Source organism: Phalangium opilio, unplaced genomic scaffold, assembly GCF_054372755.1.
Source record: "Phalangium opilio isolate 3A_F unplaced genomic scaffold, DU_Popi_V2 ptg000024l_1, whole genome shotgun sequence".
Lineage (NCBI taxonomy): Eukaryota > Metazoa > Arthropoda > Arachnida > Opiliones > Phalangiidae > Phalangium > Phalangium opilio.
In genome coordinates, this window is record NW_028324155.1 from 1,378,078 (window position 1) to 1,395,556 (window position 17,479).

General features: G+C 37.5%; 4 protein-coding genes across 6 annotated transcripts; 1 reads left to right on the plus strand and 3 right to left on the minus strand.

Moving 5' to 3' along the window:
* Nucleotides 1-636: 636 nt before the first annotated feature.
* GluProRS (Glutamyl-prolyl-tRNA synthetase) lies at nucleotides 637-5,583 on the plus strand. Its single transcript, XM_089867691.1, has one exon. It carries the CDS (start codon nucleotides 637-639, stop codon nucleotides 5,494-5,496), a length of 4,860 nt encoding a protein of 1,619 aa, XP_089723817.1. The 3' UTR covers nucleotides 5,497-5,583.
* MED21 (mediator complex subunit 21) lies at nucleotides 5,575-6,440 on the minus strand. Of its 2 annotated transcripts, none has more exons than XM_089867697.1 (4): nucleotides 6,380-6,440; nucleotides 6,090-6,204; nucleotides 5,933-6,033; nucleotides 5,575-5,805 (listed from the first exon to the last, which is right to left on the minus strand). In XM_089867697.1, exons 1-4 carry the CDS (start codon nucleotides 6,419-6,421, stop codon nucleotides 5,641-5,643), a joined length of 423 nt encoding a protein of 140 aa, XP_089723823.1. In that variant the 5' UTR covers nucleotides 6,422-6,440; the 3' UTR covers nucleotides 5,575-5,640. The 2 variants fall into 2 exon arrangements, with proteins under 2 accessions (XP_089723823.1, XP_089723822.1); XM_089867696.1 differs by having other exon boundaries at nucleotides 5,924-6,033.
* A 96-nt stretch (nucleotides 6,441-6,536) lies between these two features.
* Nucleotides 6,537-7,516, minus strand: RpLP2 (ribosomal protein LP2). Of its 2 annotated transcripts, none has more exons than XM_089867689.1 (4): nucleotides 7,359-7,470; nucleotides 6,954-7,126; nucleotides 6,787-6,885; nucleotides 6,537-6,691 (listed from the first exon to the last, which is right to left on the minus strand). In XM_089867689.1, the coding sequence occupies exons 2-4, from the start codon at nucleotides 7,123-7,125 to the stop codon at nucleotides 6,615-6,617; spliced, it is 348 nt and encodes a 115-aa protein (XP_089723815.1). In that variant the 5' UTR covers nucleotide 7,126; nucleotides 7,359-7,470; the 3' UTR covers nucleotides 6,537-6,614. The 2 variants fall into 2 exon arrangements, with proteins under 2 accessions (XP_089723815.1, XP_089723814.1); XM_089867688.1 differs by having other exon boundaries at nucleotides 6,538-6,691; nucleotides 7,363-7,516.
* Nucleotides 7,517-8,231: 715 nt separating this feature from the next.
* On the minus strand, nucleotides 8,232-15,298 carry psidin (phagocyte signaling impaired). The gene is made up of 22 exons (XM_089867690.1): nucleotides 15,138-15,298; nucleotides 14,530-14,615; nucleotides 14,319-14,457; nucleotides 14,060-14,253; nucleotides 13,897-13,999; nucleotides 13,742-13,822; nucleotides 13,540-13,651; nucleotides 13,372-13,458; nucleotides 12,893-13,071; nucleotides 12,642-12,823; nucleotides 11,796-12,132; nucleotides 10,907-11,076; nucleotides 10,789-10,836; nucleotides 10,617-10,720; nucleotides 10,490-10,542; nucleotides 10,350-10,422; nucleotides 10,028-10,271; nucleotides 9,832-9,955; nucleotides 9,702-9,755; nucleotides 8,855-9,069; nucleotides 8,659-8,796; nucleotides 8,232-8,587 (listed from the first exon to the last, which is right to left on the minus strand). Exons 1-22 carry the CDS (start codon nucleotides 15,196-15,198, stop codon nucleotides 8,468-8,470), a joined length of 2,904 nt encoding a protein of 967 aa, XP_089723816.1. The 5' UTR covers nucleotides 15,199-15,298; the 3' UTR covers nucleotides 8,232-8,467.
* Between the last annotated feature and the right edge of the window lie 2,181 nt (nucleotides 15,299-17,479).

A 17,479-nucleotide genomic window follows, 5' to 3' on the forward strand; every position in this document is an offset into this window, starting at 1 on the left:
AGTGGCTTATTGCCATAGAGCCATGGAATTCCGTTAATTTAAGTGTTCGCGTTGTGTTACTGTTAACAAAACAGCGTCGTGTTCGCGTTGTGTGACCAGTAGCGTTCGGCTTCGTGAAAAGTGTGTGTTCGAGTTTTGTGAACAGTTCATTCGCGTGGTTTGAGAATTTTTACCAGGATATCATACTCGGATTTGAAGTCCCTCCCCTTAAAAAAACATTCCACTGATGGTAAGTAACTATTTATTTAGTATTTTTTTCATTTACAGTTTTGGGGCTCGAGTACTTTTTTATAGTAGGAACCGGCAAACCTAAAAATTACTGTAATTATTTCTTTAAAATTCGCGCTGTTAAGTATCATATCTGTCAAGTGTCAAGGAAACCAGTTTTCCGCGCATGCTTATCTACTCTCGCCGCTCTCGCTCTCGCTCTACCACCTACCACGGTTACACGTGTACTCTGCCGGGCGCCGGCATTAGATCATTTGGCTTCCCAACCAATTAGGCCCGAATCGAAACTAAAAGCTGTTCGGTCTTTTCTTGCATATGGTTGCATCAGCCAAATTCCACCAATAATTTAGGTATTTGATTCGATTATTCTCGGAAGAAGTTTTAGTTTCGAATTAACGTCGTTTAAAAATGACTATAACTAGATGCGTGAGGATTTCTACTAATATTAACAACGCACCTTTGTCAACCCTGATTATCGCTGAGTATTTAAACCCGGAAGTTGTTGTCCAGATTGAGTGGAAAAACGAACCCGTTTTTACCGTCAAAACTATAAGAGGCCAAGACGAAATAGATCACCCTCATTTCACTAACAGCGCGACTATATGCCGCTACTTGGCTAGATTAGCTATAGGGAAAGGCTTGTACGGATCCACTCCTCTTCAGTTAACTGAGGTTGATCACTGGCTAACATTTGGGCAAAAGATTTCGTTAAAAACATCACCCGAAGAATTTGCATCCTTCCTGAATTATTTGAACACTTCTTTGGCAAGTAGTTCATTTCTGGTGGGCCATAACCTTACTATAGCCGATGCTGTAGTTTGGGAAGCTGTTTATTCTCATTGTTGTTGGAATGAAACTGTTGCCCCTGAAAACGTCTCTCGCTGGTTTACATTCTTGAAGAATCAAGATCAATTTGCGCAATTTCTGGAGAAACTTCCTATTGAAGTTAAGGCAAGTGTTGAAAAGAAACAGCAAGGTAGTCAAGATACTTCATCAGTGTCGGACAAAGGTCCCCAAGCCAACATGAGAAAAGAAGAAGGAAAATTTGTGGATCTCCCTGGAGCTGAAATGGGAAAGGTTGTGGTCAGATTCCCACCTGAAGCTAGTGGATTCTTGCATATTGGTCACGCCAAGGCAGCCCTCTTAAATCAACACTATCAACTGAGTTTCAAGGGTAAACTTATCATGAGATTTGATGATACAAACCCTGCCAAAGAAAAAGAGGACTTTGAGAAAGTTATATTGGAAGATGTGGAAATGCTGCAGATTAAACCGGATATTTACACTTACACTTCTGATCATTTTGAACTTATCCTACAAAAATGTGAAGAAATGTTGAAGACTGGTAAAGCTTATGTTGATGATACTGATCAAGAAACCATGAAGATTGAGAGAGAACAGCGCACTGAATCCAAAAATCGTAACAACTCTGTAGAGAAGAATTTAAAGATGTGGGAAGAGATGAAGAAGGGTAGTGAATATGGCCAAAAATGCTGTGTTAGAGCCAAGATTGACATGAATTCTGATAATGGATGCATGAGAGACCCCGCCATGTATAGATGCAAGAGTGAAATTCATCCCAGAGCAGGGAATAAATACAACGTTTACCCAACATATGATTTTGCTTGTCCAATTGTGGATTCCATAGAAGGAGTAACCCACGCTCTGAGAACTACTGAATATCATGACAGAGATCCTCAATTCTATTGGTTTATTGATGCCCTGGGAATGAGAAAACCATATATATATGAATATTCACGTCTGAATATGATGAACACTGTCTTGTCCAAGAGGAAGCTGACTTGGTTTGTTGAACAAGGAATTGTGGATGGATGGGATGACCCTAGAATGCCCACCGTCAGAGGAGTACTTAGAAAAGGAATGACCGTTGAAGGTCTGAAGCAATTCATCATTGCCCAAGGATCCTCAAGATCAGTTGTAGTTATGGACTGGGACAAGATCTGGTCTTTCAATAAGAAAGTTATTGATCCCATTGCCCCTCGTTACAATGCTGTAGAAAAGGAAGGAATGGTCACGGTTAAAGTTAATGGAGTAAAAGAAGAAATGCTGACTGTACAGAAACATCCCAAGAACCCCGAAGTTGGCACCAAGAGTGTTTGGGTCGGCCCTGAGATTCTAATTGACGCTTTAGATGCTGAAACCATCAAAGAAGGAGAAAATGTTACCTTCATTAATTGGGGTAACTTGATGATCAAGTCTATAGTTCGTAACAAGGACAACAAAGTGGAGAGTGTACTAGCCGAGCCAAATTTGGACAATAAGGATTATAAGAAAACCCTGAAAATCACCTGGCTAGCCAAAAATAACAAAGCGTCTTTAGTTCCTTGTGCATGCATTTACTATGATCATTTAATTTCCAAACCAATTCTGGAAAAGGATGAAGATTTCAAGAACTACATGGCGGAAAATACAAAGATTGTGGTTGACATGTTAGGAGATCCCGAATTAGCCAGCTTGAAGAAATCTGATATCATACAGATTCAAAGAAAAGGTTTCTTTATTTGCGATAGCCCTTATGACGCTTCCACCATTCGTCATACTGGCAAAGAGAGCCCAATTATTTTAATCTCCATTCCTGACGGATCAAAAGACACAAACACTTTGCCACGGGTCGTCCTGAAAATACAGCAACAAAGTTCCAAGGAAAAAGCTCAGAGTGCCAAAGGAAAAGCATTTGAAAAATCTCCTCAAGTTGAAAGCACAACAATTTTGGATTCACTCAGCGAAGACGCTCTTAATGCGAAGATAGTTGAGAAAGGAAATACAATTCGCAACTTGAAAAGTCAAAAAGCCACCAAGGAATTGATTGACATTGAGGTGAAACAGTTATTGGAGCTGAAGACTAGATACAAAGCTGTAAGTGGCAAGGATTGGAAACCAGATCAAGGCAATAACGCGGCTTCCAAGGAAGAAAAGTCGGCTGTGAAACCAGCTACTGGAGATGCGAATAAAATCAATGAAGAAATCACCATTCAGGGAAATAAAATCCGAGATCTGAAAGCTGCTAAGGTTGGGAAAGATGTTCTGGATCCTGAAATCAAGTTACTTCTGACTTTAAAACAAGACTTTAAAAAAGCAACCGGGATCGATTGGAAACCTGGTACAGTTGTCCCAGCACCCAAAGAAGCTGAAAAACCTTCGCCAAATCAATCTGCCAATGGTCAGGCTTTGGATGAAAAGATAACTCTTCAAGGAAACAAAATCAGAGATATGAAAGCGGCTAAAGCTCCTAAAGACTCATTAGATCCCGAGATCAAAGCTCTACTAAGCTTGAAAGAAGAATACAAAAAGGCAACTGGTAAAGACTGGAAACCGAATCAGGCGCCTGTGACACAAAATCAACCCAAGAATAATTCCAGCCCAGTCAAGACCGCAACAGCTCCTGCTGCAGCCAATCCAGCTGGAGAAGCTTTGGATGAGAAGATCACTCTTCAAGGAAACAAAATCAGAGATTTGAAAGCCACTAAAGCAACGAAAGATGTCTTGGACCCTGAGATAAAAACTTTACTGAGTTTGAAAGAAGAATATAAGAAGGCCACTGGTAAAGAATGGAAGCCTAATCAAGCACCAGTTGCTCAAAATCAGCCCAAGAAGACTGGTGAAGATTCACCTCAAGGTGGAGGAGGTGGTAATAAAAAGAAAGGATCAGCTAAACAAGAAGCGAAAAAGAAAGAGCAAGTTAAAGAGAAATCCCCTGCTGAAACATCAACAAATCCTGCATTGAAAAAGGTGACCAGACTCGGGTTGGAAGCCTTGAAAGAAGAGAATTTGTCTGACTGGTATTCACAAGTTATTACGAAAGCTGAGCTAATTGAATACTATGACATCAGCGGTTGTTACATCTTAAGACCATGGGCTTACTCTATTTGGGAATCCATCAAAGATCTCTTTGACTCAAGAATTAAAAGTATCGGAGTTCAAAATTGCTACTTTCCCATGTTCGTTTCGTGTCACGCATTGGAAAAGGAGAAAACACATATTGCCGATTTTGCCCCCGAAGTTGCTTGGGTTACCAAATCCGGGAATACGGAGTTAGCCGAACCGATCGCCATTAGACCCACTAGTGAAACAGTCATGTACCCTACGTACGCCAAATGGATTAAATCTCACAGAGACCTTCCTCTACAACTGAACCAGTGGTGTAACGTCGTTCGATGGGAATTTAAACATCCCCAACCATTTTTAAGAACCAGAGAATTTCTTTGGCAAGAAGGTCACAGCGCTTTTGCTACCAAGGATGAAGCAGTCAAAGAAGTATACACCATCCTGGAATTTTACGCTGAAGTCTATGAAAAGCTTTTAGCCATTCCTGTTGTAAGAGGAAAGAAAACTGAGAAGGAAAAGTTTGCTGGTGGAGATTTCACCACTACTGTTGAAGCTTATATATCCGCCAGTGGAAGAGCTATTCAAGGAGGGACTTCCCACCATTTGGGACAGAACTTTTCGAAAATGTTTGACATCATTATTGAAGATCCAGAAACAACAGAAAAGAGCCACGTTTATCAAAACTCTTGGGGTTTGACCACTCGAACCATCGGAGTTATGGTGATGGTACATGGAGACAATACTGGATTGATTTTGCCACCAAGAGTGGCTTGCTACCAAGTTGTCATCGTCCCTTGTGGTATTACCGCCAATCTCAGTGAAGCTGATAAAAACCAACTTATTGATAACTGCAAGAAATTTGAAGCTGATCTGTCAAGCAAAGGTATAAGATGTAAAGGCGATTATCGAGATAACTATTCTCCTGGCTGGAAATTCAATCATTGGGAACTAAAAGGAGTACCATTAAGAGTCGAACTGGGACCTCGAGATATCAAACAAGAACAGTTTGTGGCTGTCAGAAGGGATACTGGAGAAAAAATAACAATTAAGAACGCAAATAGCAAGGAAGAAGTTGAGAAGCTGTTAGAGACTATCCAAGATAATCTCTATCAAAAGGCAACCAAAGACCTAGAAAGTCATATGACGGTTGCATTGTCTTGGGATGAATTCACATCTCAGTTGGATAACAACTGCATCATTCAAGCTCCCTTCTGTGGAGATATTCCTTGTGAAGATTTGATCAAGAAAGACAGCGCGCGAGATGCTGATCAACTGTTGGAAGCCGGGGCTCCTTCTATGGGAGCTAAAAGTCTCTGTATACCGTTTAAGCAACCTGGAGAGATCAAGAAAGGCATGAAATGTATTCATCCCGCTTGTTCAAAGGCCCCTCAATATTATACCTTGTTTGGAAGAAGCTATTAACTAACTAATAACATGTTAAAATAGATTAATATTAACTTAAATCATTTGTGTTCTATACATGAAATAATAAACAAGGAGTGAAAATAATTTGGTTTTATCGTTTGAATAAGTTAATACACATCGTTAGGCATTTAGTTATCTTAGTTAGTTAGTTACCGCTTGAAGTTTTTGGATATCTAATTGGGATTGGGCAATGTCATGCAAAGCTTGTTGGATTTGTTCTAGCAAGGCTTCTCCTCTTTGAGCAACTTCTTCCAGTCTTTTAGCCGCTTCTTGGTTTTCCTGTTCTAGTCTCCTTAAACTGGCAGCCTATTTATGACATAGTTTATTAGGCAAACATTTTAACATTGAGAACAACGATATAATTCACAATGCTTCGATGTCATACTGATCAACTGGCATTGGGAAAGGGACTATAATATTATACCGCTTTTACTTGTAGTTCTGGGGAAGAGTCCTCATTAGGTAGAGAATCAATTAGAACATCAATATCTTTAGCTGTTCGAGCAATTAGCGATGCAAAGAGTTGGGCATAATCTGTTGAGATAACTTGTTGTTTTTAACCAATATCAAATGGATTTAATCCAAATTACCTTCTTGCGGTGGTGGTTGAGAAGGTTTAGCAGCGGACTTTTCAAATTCCGAGAAACTACTTGGATAGGAATATTGTTGAAGGATTCCGATGCTGTTGCATAGATTTTCCGCTTGCTACAAGAGACAAAACCAAAATAAACATGTTAGGCTTAACAGAATCTGACTTTACATCTAATTGCACGAACGTTTAATAATTAAAATCTGTTTTAAATATTCTACGATAATTAATTTTAAGATATTTCCAACGTATTTCATTTAAAGTAATCCGAATAAATACTTAAAAGCATACCGCATTGACCGCGTCTTGCAGCTGCGTTAACCTGTCCGCCATCTTTAAAACAAGATGATCAAGCCCTGATAATTTTCATAAGCCTATTCACTTAAGTTTACACTTCGTTTTTCGGACTTAATTTTTTTTAAAAGATTCTGGTGGGCTTTAATTATATGCTTAACATGTATTACAGTAAGATGAGGAAAACACAATTTTTTTGTTACTTGTTTTTATTTACAAAACAAATACAAAATTAATCAAATAGACCAAAGCCCATATCTTCATCTGAGCCGCCTTCATCGGAATCCTTCTTTTCTTCCTTTTTAGATTCTGTAACAAAAATAATAATTAGGTTTTAGAATAAAACATATCTTTCTCCTTTGTATGTATGTGTCCAACACAATTTTAAAAAATTATAAAATTACCTTTAGCTGGTGAACCTCCTTTAGCATCAGAACCCGCTGCTGGTGCAGCCGCACTGCTAACTCCACCTCCAGCAGGCATTGAAGCGAGCTTTTCTTTACCTGTTTAAGATAGTTAATACTCATTATAATTGGTGTCCCATATCATAAGGGTTAGTTGGGTCACATACCTTGGCTCATGATATCATTAACATCTTTGCCATTCAACTCAGAGATGACTTTCTTGAGTCTATCAGCTTCGACTTCAATTCCAACGCTGCCTAAGATCTTTTCAATATCGGTGGCAGATGGGCTTTTATTGCCTCCCAAAACAGCGAGCAGATAAGCGGCCACGTAACGCATTCTAATTTAATTAAAATAATTAAAAAGCAAAGCCGATTTTTAATGTTAACCCGCCATTCTCATATGATACCACATGGCATAGTGTTAGGCTTAGCGGTTTTTCTTAAAAATTGCATTTATTTCAGGATATTTTAAATTTCCGTCTTTCAGGCTTATTTAACCCCATTACAATAGTGTTGTTTAACAATATTACTTAGGTTTTTTAAATTATTTTAATAATATACGCTACATACTTACTTTTTAAGTCGGTTGTCGACACGAAACGATGTGCACACTTCGAAAAATCAACGTGGTTTGAGAGAGAAATTTTTTACCACGAGGGCGCGTAGGTCGTCGTATATAGTGACGTCATTTGATAAACGGGGTTTCATATCTTAAAACAGGGGAAATGGCGGGAAACGGCCACGGGGAAACTTGAAATTAAACTATTACCAGAAGTAAATAGGGGGAAGTACATATCAAAGGGGGTTTCGAGAGGCGTCGAGTTATGGTATTTTTCGCGCCTTTCCGCAACCGCGTTTTTGGCGGGAACTCGCGGATGAATACATTTCCCCGAAACTATTTTCTTTTCCTCTGCTCCTGAGTCAAGTCGGCTCCGTACCTTCGCTCTGCAGTCGGCCCGGCAAGCTACGGACCGGGACCGGGAGTACGGAGTCGACTGCCTGGCCCTAGTAACAGCGTAAAATTTTATTCGGCCTGATATCCTGTTTTAGTACATTTTTAATAATAACTGAATGTTTTCTAAATAAAAAAATAGAATAATAAAACTAAATATTTACTGGTTATATTAATTTAGATGTGATTAGAATCAGAATCAGAATGATCAGATCCGTAAAATTTTAAAATGAACTTAAGCCTCTGCCTAAGCTTAACACAACTAGCCTGAATAGTGAACCTTATGACCGAGTGGTGGCGCATGATAGAAAATTTCCCTGGATAAGTTGCCTCACTCTCATTGGACGAATTCAAATTTTGGGCCACAAAGCGTGATTTTACAATAAAGGGACGCCTTACACTAGCTAAAGCTGGAGAAACGTACTTCCCCCTATTTACTTCTGCTATTACTAGTTAAGTTTAAACGTACGGTTAGAAATAAATTCAGAAACTTATAACACTTTCCTTTTATTATCAGGAGCATAAAAATCAAACATATTATTGAGGGAAAGGAAGGAACTGGAAAAACTGATCATATTTTTTTTATATACAAAATTTCAAAAACAAAATAATTTTTATCGAAGCCATTTTATTATTTATTTTTTTATCTAACAAATTCGTCGGTATTAATTATTAATTAATTTAATTTACACAAATTATGATCTGGTTGAGCTTCGCGGTAAAAAAATTAGTTTTTCAAGATTTGCAAAAATTTTAATTTCATTTGTGCAAGATCACTAAGTTCTTTGAGGGATTGTTTATAACTCGCGTGCAACCGTTCTTTAACTTTTTCTATAACTTCGCCTCTCTGTAAAGAACATTGATTTAAATAATGCGCTTAACTATTAAAAATGGTTAGGCAGACAAAGCAAAACTTACCTTATCATTATCAAGTGAAATATTTTCAAGTTGCGTTGTCAAAATTGACACACTAACGTAATTAATTTTATCCTGAAATTGTTTCACGCATTTTTCTATTTCCGTTACTAAATCAACAAAGTATTGAAAGGTCGTGACCTAAAAAGTAAATTTATTAATAAAAGGGAATTTTAATTACAGAAATTTTTATAATTACTTTATCTTCATTTTCCACAGTTCCTTCCTTTTTCTTTTTACCCTTTTTACCAGCAGCCGATTTTGCTGGCTTAAGAATAGTATGCGCAATATGTAACAGGACGGTAGTTAGACTGAGTGTTTCAACGCAATTAACAAGCTCTTGGTTAATTAATTTCATTTTACATATGGATTGGGGGTTTGATGAAACTAATTCGTCGATTCTTTTAAACATATCTATAATTTTATGGACAAAAAAAACGGTTCAGTTTAAAGCAAGTCACGTTGCAGGGTTCGTACAAAATTTTTGGAATGAAATTTCCTGACTTTTCCAGGTTTTCCCTGACTAAATTCCACAAATTTCCCTGACCATTTGCAATAACGTACATGGCGAAAGTATATGAAAACCAATCTATATTCACTCAAATAATCTTTGCACGAGTTATTTTTATAAAAATTAGCCAATTAATTCGTTTAAATTTAATTTAAAGTAAATCATAAATAACCTGAGCGAGCGAAGCGAGCTCCGCGAATTTGGGGCTTTGCTCAAATCTCAGACAAAAATGTTTCTGATCACCATTATACTTTAAATTTCCCTCCAATATATTTTTCCCTTACATTTCCCTGACTTTTTAGGTCAATTTTAAATTTCCCTGACTTTTCCCTGACTTTTTAGGCCCATTTTCAATTTCCCTGACTTTTCCAGGTCGTGTACGAACCCTGCGTTGTTTTTCGTGTACCCGGGGCCACAAACAAACACACACACTAACACACAAACAACCGAGTGGCGAAGCTAGGTTTGGTTATATAACAAAACCTAGGCAAAAACAACACCCATAATGGAGAATTAAATTTAAATATAAGCTTACTTTGGAAGCACTCTGTAATTACATATTTTATCTGACTATCACACTGATCAGCACCTAGAAATGTAGTATTACTTAAGTTGCCTTATATATATATTATATTAAGATATCAACTGTGAAAAGTATTTCAAACCATCGCTAAACTCTGTTTTTGTGTAAAATTGTAATATGAGACCCAGTAATGATATAAAAACGTTGCAATGACCGCCGTCAATGTAGGATTTTAACCTATTTCCCGTTGGAGCTTGTAGAGGGAACTAAATAAGCAAATTAATTTATACAGATTTTTTCAAGGTACAGCTCTTCAAAATGTACTCTAAATAAATTACATTAGATTGGCGTAGGCTGTTTAAATCTATTGTTGCTAGATGTTCCCTTAAAGAGGTAATAAGTTCTAATAGAACATCTGACATGGACCGTTTCTCCCCATTAGTTATGAAATTATTTTGATGATGTGACACTTCTTTGGTCAATTTAAATGCAGCTCCCACAGATCTGACCAATATGTTACGTAATTTCAACCACATTACTTCCTCCTCAAAAGTTCGACACTTAATTTCTCTTATTACTCCTCTGAAGAACAAGAATATTAATTAATTAATAAACCTATTTAATATTAATTTTAAAATGAAAACCACTACAACTGTTTACTTTTTTGTATCACTCCAAACTCTAAAGACATCCACATCCCGATTATCTACTAAATCTTTCCATACAGTTTTGTCTAAGATAAATTTTAATTAATATTACTGTAATTAAATAACAGAAAATTAAATAATTTATATAGTGACCTTTTTCAGGATCGATTTCCATAAAATCAATTATGGAGTCAGTTGATGATTTGCTGCAAAATTAAATGTAAAAACTTAATAATAATAATAGTAATTAAATTAATTATTACTGAAAAATAATATATACTTTTTAGTTTCTAAACATAAATCCAAAATGAGTCTATCTAACGTTACAGCAGAGTACTGCATAGAGCAGCTTAGTTTTTCTCTAAAATCAACCATTTCTTGAATCTACGAAGAAATAGTTTACTAATTAGTTTAAAATATGAAAAAACAAAAAACCCAAATTAACTAACAACCTTTGTAAAAGATCCAAACTTATAACAAGCTATAAGATATTCAACCATCTATTTTTCAATAAAAAGTGTTATTAGCGTAAAAATAACCATAATTATAAGACTACAAGATCTTCCTTACATCTTTGAAATTCCCAGTAAAAAACCAAACAGCATTCCCTAATACAGTACTAGCATTAGTAAAATGACCCGCAGATATTAAAGGGTTGGTTATCAGATAACCCAAGGTCTCTTGTTGAATGTGTTTCATGTCCACACTTTCCCAAAGAGCATAGCTAACACCAGCTGCCCCTATATTTATAAGAAATTTATGACAATATTTGAAACAAGTCACGTAAATACATTTCCGTAGTATCTACGTGTGGTTGGGGGTCGAGAGGGCGTGTTAGTTTCGTGTGTGCTAATGTAGTACAGTATTCATGTTTTATGTCGAGATGGCCCAACAGTTAGGTAAAAAGGTCTTTTCGTCTATACAAACACTCACAGATCATAATGGTAAGTCTTTCACACTCCTAGCTAAAAAAGCTATTACAACTACATATCTATTCAATTGTAAGGTCAGGAGAAGTTTTCAACAACAGCTATAATAAAAAAAACAGCAACCCCGCCTTTATAAATAGTGGCCTTCCCGCCTGAAACTGAATCTCTCATTCTACCTACCATGCCCACCTTAAAGGGGCTAACTGGCGCTGTTGGGGTGAAGTCCGCCCTTAGTTCAGGGGGGAAAACACCCAGCTCTTTGGCCATAAGAAATGGCGCCACCGTCGCGGTGGGCGGGAAAGCAATATGCTAACCAACAGTTTGACCCCCCCCCCTCACCCCAACAGCTCCGGCCAGCCCCTTTAACCGGTTTCTAGTTTTTCAGCTGGTTTTTCGTGTACCCGGGCCACAAACAAACATACACACACAAACAAACAAACAAAACACCATCCCATAACCTAGGTTTGGTTACATAACCACACCTAGCAAAAACAGTTTTACAAAAAAGTAATAATTTCAAATTCAAATACCTAAACAATTATACAACTTAAGCAATAACAATTTGAACTGGTAATTAGAGGGACTAGTTAGTATCGCTTCCTCCAGCATTACAATGAGTTGCCAGAGAAGATTTTCATTGCCACTTTCTTGCCATATATCCAATAAAACATTGGCTGCTAATAAACAATAGTCGTCACTTGGTTGAAATTCAGTAGGACCCAAATTGGCGCCAAATGATAATCCGTGTCTATAGCGTTCAATTAATTCATTGATGAGGTTAAATTTGTCTTGTTTTGGCAACTTATCATAGCACCCAACGCTATAGCATAGTTGGCAATAAGAGAGATGATACTGCATAAGCTTTAACTGCAAAAGTTATCAATACTTTGTTAAAGTTTTGAAAATATTTTTTTTTTTTTTTGGGAAATATTCAGGGGTGTGCGAGTACTCGGTTCGAGTATCGAGCCGAGTACTCGACTCGATAACAACACATTGAGATACTCGAGACAGATTCGAGTAGCTTTTTAACATTTTTGAGGCTTACAACTATAGCGGACGATGAGTTCATGATCATTTATTTTGAAAATCACCTGTTCAATGTTTAATTGATCACGAACAATCTTTTTGAAGTTCGATGTTAGATAATTGAACATCTTCGTTCGTTATTTTGAAGAAATTTTCAAAATTGCTACTCGACAAGTCAATATTTGAGACTCGATAATTACTCGAAAGAACCAAAATTTGACCTATCTAAATACTCGATACTCGAAAGTATTTTTGAGACTCGGCTCGATACTCGATAAGAAATTAGTTTCGACACTCGGACTCGGCTCGAAACAGAAAAAACGGGACTCGCACACCACTGGAAATATTACATTATCAGGGTATGTGATTTGGCTATCATTGGTAACTGGTTGTAAAAAAGCCTTGATATCAGCCAAAAGTTTTTCCAATTCATCTTCTCTGATAGAATGGGATGATATAATAAATGACATATCCAAATAGCACGAAGCTTTGGATCCGTATCTTTCATAAAACGAAAAGAGAAGCTTTTCCTCTGTAATAGTTTAATTAACATTTAAATAAATTAAGTTAACTCTGTGTGATAAAGACATTATGTTCTTACCTGATAAACTTTCTATAGACTTATTAGCTTTTTCAAGTCTATATGCAATCTCCATTTGGGCTAAATAAGGAGCTCTAAGCACCCTATGATTAAACTCTTCGTCATTTTGTTTGCTATGTAATGATTCCACAAAAATTGCCGCCATTTCAAAGGTATAATCAACAGGTGGGTCTAGGCTTCTAGAAAAGACAATTAAAACACATTAATCAGCCTTATTCCTGATCAGCGCCATCTACCCATAGCGGTGACTTTGAGAACTACTGTAAGCGGCAAGCCAATCAGATGTCGCTAAAATCTGGTGACGTCATTTTTGGTAAGACCCGAGAGTGCCAGTCAGTGACGTCACCAGATTTTAGCGACATCTGATTGGCTTTCCGCTTACAGTAGTTCTCAAAGTCGCCGCTATGGGTAGGTGGCGCTGATCAGGAATAAGGCTAATTGCAATTTAAGTTTTCTTCAGGTTAGAGACTGAGTATTACTCTGAATCTTTTTCAGGTTGCCAATTAGATGAAATAAGCTCATCTATTGATTTGAAATATTGTAAAAAATATTGCCAATTATCAGGACTGAAAAATAAGACATAACGTTTTTAGTTACTTTTTAATTAAAATTTTTAAGAGGTTTTTTTTTTTTGTTTAATAACATACGTGTTTAGTAAAAGACTTTTATACGCAGAGTTAACTTCAGGCCATCTTTCTAATTTGATTAAATATTCCGCTTTTCTTCTTGGTATGTTGTCCAAATATTGTGGCAGTTTCTCTAAAAGAAACGAGTCAACACAACAGTTAATTAATTAATTAAAAATAAACAATAATTTGGTTAAATTAATTAATTAATTAATTTGAATACCAGATAAAGGGCCAGTTAAAACATTTAAACAATCTTCAAATTTTCCCTGTTTTTCCAATATTAACAAATAGAGTTGAATTTCTTAGAAAGAAAAATAAGATTTTAATTTTAATTTTTAATAATACATTAATTTAATTCTGATAATTTATTAATACCAGCTTCGGCATCTATCTTGTTTTCATTAATGAATTTCTCCACCATTTTTTGGGCTAATGGTAAAAACATGTTTGTCGCTAATTCTTTTTCGGAATTACAAGCCTAAAAGTAATTAAAGATTACGTGAAGTACATATTAAACAATATTTTAGTTGGTACCTACTTGCATAACAAGGCTCATTACAGCCCAAAAGTAATAGGGGTTCTTTGGTTTTATTTTGTATAAGGCCATTGCTGTTTGTTGCTGTTTTTTATAATCTCCTAACCTAACATAGGCCATAAACAGGTGGGAATACAGTTCTTCATTGGCAGGATCTTTTTTAACCGCATTTTCATACGCATCAGCAATTAAAGAGGCTAAAATGGACCATATATATTCAATATACAATATAAGAATTGTACATTGCAATGCTAATGCTAACGTTTATGCAATTCACGATAACAAATAGTCATGGCTTGTAGGGTAGAATCTTCATTAGGAAATTCTTTATGAACTTCTTGGAGTATTGAAGCCCCTTCATCTTGTTTTCCCAAACGAATTAGAGCCAATGCTTTTAAGACCTTTTTAAAGTTTTTGCAGAAGTATTTATTACAGTTTAAGGTTGAAAGAACCAAATTTATTTGTGGTAGTACCTTAGCACATTGGAAGTCTCTCTGTTTTTTAAGTAGTTTTTCCGCTTCTTGGGCGGCTTTTTTATTATTGCCATTGTCAAGGCAATCTTGATAAGAGATACAATACAATATTTAAAATGAAAAGAGTGTAGTGTCTTTGATATTTATGATTTTAATGTGTGATAGGGATACCATGAATGCTACTGGGGAAGGGTGATAGTTTGTCATCTTATTCTCTCTTCAATTCACACCCAATTAACAATGTTTTAATCAAATTGTCTAATTAAATGGTCTGATTTTTGCCTATCTTAAAGGGCTCATCAATTCGTTTGCAGGGGGTAAAATTATTTATCCCACTCGTGGTGATGCTAGCGCCATTGCCAAAGGACTGGTGAATGTTCCTAGAACTAAAAGGCAGCTTGGACAACGGGGAGGGTCGGCAAAAGGGTCCGCATGCGATTTAGGGAACCCTTTAATATATGATACAGCTACTTGTAAGCCTTGGCTTTATGCAAATTATATTACTTAATTTTTAATGGTTTTAAGGAGAAATTTAGTTTAATTTTTATGATACTCGGTGGATTTTTCACCAATATGAAGGAATAATAAATATTTAAAAACATTTATACCATAAATTGGCCGTAATCTTCTCTCATTCACCGCGGGGTCCACATGTGAGCGAGCCGCCATTATTTTTAACTATTCTTTCTGCTGCTGCGAATCTCTACCCACCCAGCGACCCATTGAAACTCTCTCTTGGCTTCGCTCCTGAACAAACGTACCGACAGTAGGGCTGTGCAAAGTATTTGAAAGTATTCCTCCCCCTATCTAAGCTTAAACTCCAGCGCAGTGTCAGGCCCTCTGCGAGTCAAGCTGGTCAAGTACTGAATGAAACTGAATTGCTAGCTTTTCTCTCTGCTATCCCTTGAATCATCAACGGCCTGGCAACACCGAGAAAAGAAAACGTACTATTCGCACAGCCCTAACATCAGAGAGAATTTAGAAGGGGAGTGGAAAGGGTGGTTTGGAATGTAGCGCAACGTCGTCTGCTAAACGTTATCTAGGCAGGTCGATTTCCGGTATGATGCGTTTGTAACAGAGATATTTTAGAACACGTGACCGGAAACTCGCCTACCCCAAAAAGCTCAACGCGACATCTTGTTTGGGCGTCATCACGTTTAATAGAGTCAAAGGGGGGGACCTTCCACTCCCCTTCTAAATTCTCTCTGCTAACATGCAGAGAGAATTAAGTGAAGAGGAGAAGCTATGTTCTTTGCTGGTAATGCAGCTCAAACAAGAGGGCTAAGTCGCGATGTCTCGTTATTTTATCTACCGGTTATATCATGACAACTCTTATCAATGTATTGAAAAGGGAGTCCCTCAGGGCTCCATATTAGGGCCATTACTTTTCAATGTACTTATTAACTCTATGCCTTCAGTTGTTGCAAACTCTTCCCTAGTCCTATTTGCCGATGATGCCAAACTATACCATCCTATCCGTGACACGGCTGACAGCGCAGCCCTCCAACGCGACCTCGATGCAGTTGTCCACTGGGGTAGAATCCATGGGCTCACATTTAATATTGCGAAATGTAAGGTTCTCCACCTTGGCCGTAAAAACCAACTATTCGACTATTCTATTAATAATGAGGCCCTCTCTGTGTCCACCTGCGAACGCGATCTAGGCGTCCTCATAGATCCCCTGCTAAAAATGTCCGCCCACTGCTCGAAAATAGCTAAACGTGTGCGAAGCATCACGGGTATGATAAGACGTAACATGCATTTTCGCTCCGTACCCCTTATACAAACTCTTTACTCCTCCCTTGTCCTCCCTATATTTGATTTTTGCTCCCCAATTTGGTCACCCCACCTCTCTAGCGATCTTCACACATTACAATTAGCTCAAAATGCATACTCCAAGCTCCCCAATCAACTCTGCAATCGCCCAGCTCCGGAAAGGCTCTTAATGCTGCATATTGACCCTGTCCCCATCCGCCTCAAAATTAACAATCTCTGCCTCGTTCATGACCTAATTCACGGTCACCTTGCCCCCGACTTCTCAAACTTTTTCACCCGTAATTTAAGCACTCGTACCCGTGGTCATTCTCATAAACTATTTAAGACTAGGGCTCAGACTACTTATCGCCAAACTCACTTTACTACTGCCGTCATTGACGACTGGAATTCTCTACCCCCTGATCTAGTTGTTATTACCAATAAGTCCCAATTTCGACGTAAACTGTCTAATTATTTCAAGTCTTTACCTTAGACTCTCCCTTGATCGTTTGTTCACCTTATCTGCCTCGTTTGTTCACCTTAAATTCCTCACACCCCCCCCCCTCTTAGCGGGCCCCTACAACAATTTTTTTTTTTTTTTTTTTTTTTTTTTTTTTACTTAATTGTTTTCTTAAAACAAAAAAAAAACTGTTATCTCTTAAAGCTTTGTCCACATTGAGCTCGCGCTCGCGTGTTCGCGCCTTCGTTTATTCGCGTCTTCGCAACAGATCACGAAAAACATTTGCACTTCTGTTCTGATACACGCAAAAATTTTGCTTTTCCCATTCTGAGAGCCAATAAAGTTTGAGCAATCATTGCGCCATCTGCCCTTCTCCATCGACCTTGTCCAAAGAGAAAAACAAACCTAATCGTCCCAGCCTTCCTCTCGTCTGTGATTGGTGCTTTTCTCGCGAAGGCGCGAAATTCTTGGCCTAGTCGCAAGAAATTTGTGTCTTCGCGAGGTGAGGACGCAAAGTAGCGAAAACCTAATGTGGACAGTAGAGCGATCTTGCAAACAAGCAAAGCGAAGATGCGAACTCGCAAAATGTGTCAGTCTGGACAGGCCTTTATATAAACGTTTAAAATTATCGCTGCTCATGCTTAAGCTACTCTGATGGCTATATGGGCAATTGTACCTATAAACAAATAAATAAAAAAATAAATAAACGAAGTATAAAGGTAGTACTTCGTCATA

Coding starts and splice junctions, on each gene's coding strand:
- GluProRS (XM_089867691.1), top strand. CDS start 637: ATGACTATAACTAGATGCGTGAGGATTTCTACTAATATTAACAACGCA.
- MED21 (XM_089867696.1), bottom strand. CDS start 6,421: ATGGCGGACAGGTTAACGCAGCTGCAAGACGCGGTCAATGCG. Junction 6,205..6,379: donor TGCAAGACGCGGTCAATGCG/GTATGCTTTTAA, acceptor TGTCTCTTGTAG/CAAGCGGAAAATCTATGCAA. Junction 6,034..6,089: donor TCAACCACCACCGCAAGAAG/GTAATTTGGATT, acceptor TTATCTCAACAG/ATTATGCCCAACTCTTTGCA.
- RpLP2 (XM_089867689.1), bottom strand. CDS start 7,125: ATGCGTTACGTGGCCGCTTATCTGCTCGCTGTTTTGGGAGGCAATAAA. Junction 6,886..6,953: donor TAATGATATCATGAGCCAAG/GTATGTGACCCA, acceptor TATCTTAAACAG/GTAAAGAAAAGCTCGCTTCA. Junction 6,692..6,786: donor AGGAGGTTCACCAGCTAAAG/GTAATTTTATAA, acceptor TTTTTGTTACAG/AATCTAAAAAGGAAGAAAAG.
- psidin (XM_089867690.1), bottom strand. CDS start 15,198: ATGGCGGCTCGCTCACATGTGGACCCCGCGGTGAATGAGAGAAGATTA. Junction 9,956..10,027: donor ACAGCCTACGCCAATCTAAT/GTAATTTATTTA, acceptor TTGCTTATTTAG/TTCCCTCTACAAGCTCCAAC. Junction 9,070..9,701: donor AATTACAGAGTGCTTCCAAA/GTAAGCTTATAT, acceptor ATAAAATTATAG/ATATGTTTAAAAGAATCGAC.